At 37.4% G+C, this 2,097-nt stretch overlaps 1 protein-coding gene across 1 annotated transcript; it reads left to right on the forward strand.

Moving 5' to 3' along the window:
• The first annotated feature begins 520 nt into the window (after positions 1 to 520).
• Positions 521 to 1,888, forward strand: LOC110380524 (diphosphomevalonate decarboxylase). Its single transcript, XM_021340522.3, has one exon. It carries the CDS (start codon positions 645 to 647, stop codon positions 1,803 to 1,805), a length of 1,161 nt encoding a protein of 386 aa, XP_021196197.3. The 5' UTR covers positions 521 to 644; the 3' UTR covers positions 1,806 to 1,888.
• Positions 1,889 to 2,097: the final 209 nt, after the last annotated feature.

Genomic DNA, 2,097 nt, shown 5'->3' on the forward strand with positions numbered 1-2,097 from the left:
TCGTACTTCAATACTGGTGAACCGCATCAACGCTTTCGAACGTTTTCAAGAGACCTTTCATAATTTGTCGGATTACCATAGTTCCCAAAGACGTCGCTAGGATTGAAGTTGCAATCATAAGTTCAGTAACACCAAATTAATTTAAAAAATCTTTCATATTTAACTCGCTGCATTAAAGCCAAGTTACCGTATTAAATGGAAATAAACACAAAGTTATAATTATATAAGGAACATATAGAAGAATTCAGACAATAAAAATGCTATAAAACGTCGTTTTCTGCGAACGCACCCGTAATATAGTTATGACGTTTTGAAAATCAACCAATGCCGTAAATGCATGTTTTTGCATCTCGTTCTAACTATGGTAGTAGAAACAAGTAAGAAATACATGAACTGAATACTTTTTGGCTTCGTTCATATTATTCTAATCGTTTGTTTGTCGTCCGTCATCACTTCAACAAATTGACAGAGCGGAAGCGAGAGCTTCACTGCTGCTGCGGGCTGCCTGTGCCTGTGCCTGACAAGAAAAAATAATTTGTCATAATACGCCAGCAGTACCGCACGTCATTTCAAAAATAGCCGGTAAATATTAATTTCAAAGTAGTTTAGTAAATTATCGCAGATTTTAAACGTTAATATTCAACATGAGTGATATTATAACAGTGATAGCACCGGTTAACATAGCTGTAATAAAATATTGGGGCAAAAGGGACGAAGATTTAATATTACCGTTAAATGATTCCGTTAGTGCTACTTTAGACACGAGTATTATGTGCGCAAAGACATCAGTTTGCGCAAGAGCAGATTTTAATGAAGATGCAATATGGTTGAATGGGAAGAAGGAATCTTTCGATAGCCCGAGACTTCAAAACTGTCTTAGAGAAATTAAGTTGCGAGCTGCCGCTGAAAAAAGTGTTAGTAAAGATTTCTTACAGAGGAAAGTTCATGTGTGTTCTGAAAATAATTTCCCTACTGCAGCTGGGTTAGCGTCGTCTGCTGCGGGCTATGCCTGTCTCGTGACTGCCCTGGCGAAACTTTACAAGGTAAAGTCTGATGTCAGTTCAATTGCTAGGCTGGGCTCAGGCAGTGCTTGTAGGAGTGTATACGGTGGCTTCGTCAGATGGCACGCAGGCATCAACCCAAATGGAACAGATTCTGTAGCAACTCAAATTGTTGACTCTACACACTGGCCTGAAATGCATGCCCTCATACTAGTTGTCGGTGACACTAAAAAGAAAACTAGTTCTACAGTTGGCATGAGAATAGCTACACAAACTTCTGAACTATTAAAACATAGGGTAAAGTATTGTGTACCGGAGAGAACTGAGGAGATCATACAGGCAATAAGGCAGAAAGATTTCCCAAAGTTTGCAGAAATTACTATGAAGGACAGTAATCAGTTCCACGCAGTCGCTTTAGATTCCTATCCTCCATGCGTGTACATGACTGATGTATCTCATTTCATTGTTGATTTAATTCATAAATACAATACTGCCTCTGGAAGTGTAAAAGTGGCATACACATTTGATGCCGGACCAAATGCTTGTTTGTACCTACTTAAAGATGAGGTACCCAAAGTAATATCTTTGATAAAGCATGTCTTTCCTTCATCAAAGCCAGAAAGCTTTATAACTGGTCTAAGTAGTGATGAAGAGGCTTTAAGTCCAGCATTGATGAGTATTTCTGAACCTCAGGTTCAGGATTTGATCAAATATGTGATTCACACAAAAGTAGGTGAAGGGCCTACAGAAATAACTGATGGGTCACATCTCTTGAATGAGGCTGGATTACCAAAGACTGAATAGATGAAATCTTATATTCTTAGAAGCTATTGACTACAGTTTGAATACTATCTCTACATCATGAATAGAATGATCAATAGGATAATTAGCATCCATATCCTGTACCTTTGTTAGGTATGAACACCTATCTTCTATTCATGAAAATCGAAATATTTCACCACAATGGTGGTATGCATTATTCATAAGCATAACGTTTTGCTTGTAGTTATTAATATAACTTATTATAATAGGTAGGTACTGTTTTTCTTAAAATTGTTGTACCTGCCTGTGCAAATACATAACTACTATGCAAGTA

This window comes from Helicoverpa armigera, chromosome 18 (assembly GCF_030705265.1).
Source record: "Helicoverpa armigera isolate CAAS_96S chromosome 18, ASM3070526v1, whole genome shotgun sequence".
NCBI classification, from domain to species: domain Eukaryota; kingdom Metazoa; phylum Arthropoda; class Insecta; order Lepidoptera; family Noctuidae; genus Helicoverpa; species Helicoverpa armigera.

Excerpts from the sequence above, each read along its gene's own strand:
- LOC110380524 (XM_021340522.3), top strand. The coding sequence starts at position 645 with ATGAGTGATATTATAACAGTGATAGCACCGGTTAACATAGCTGTAATA.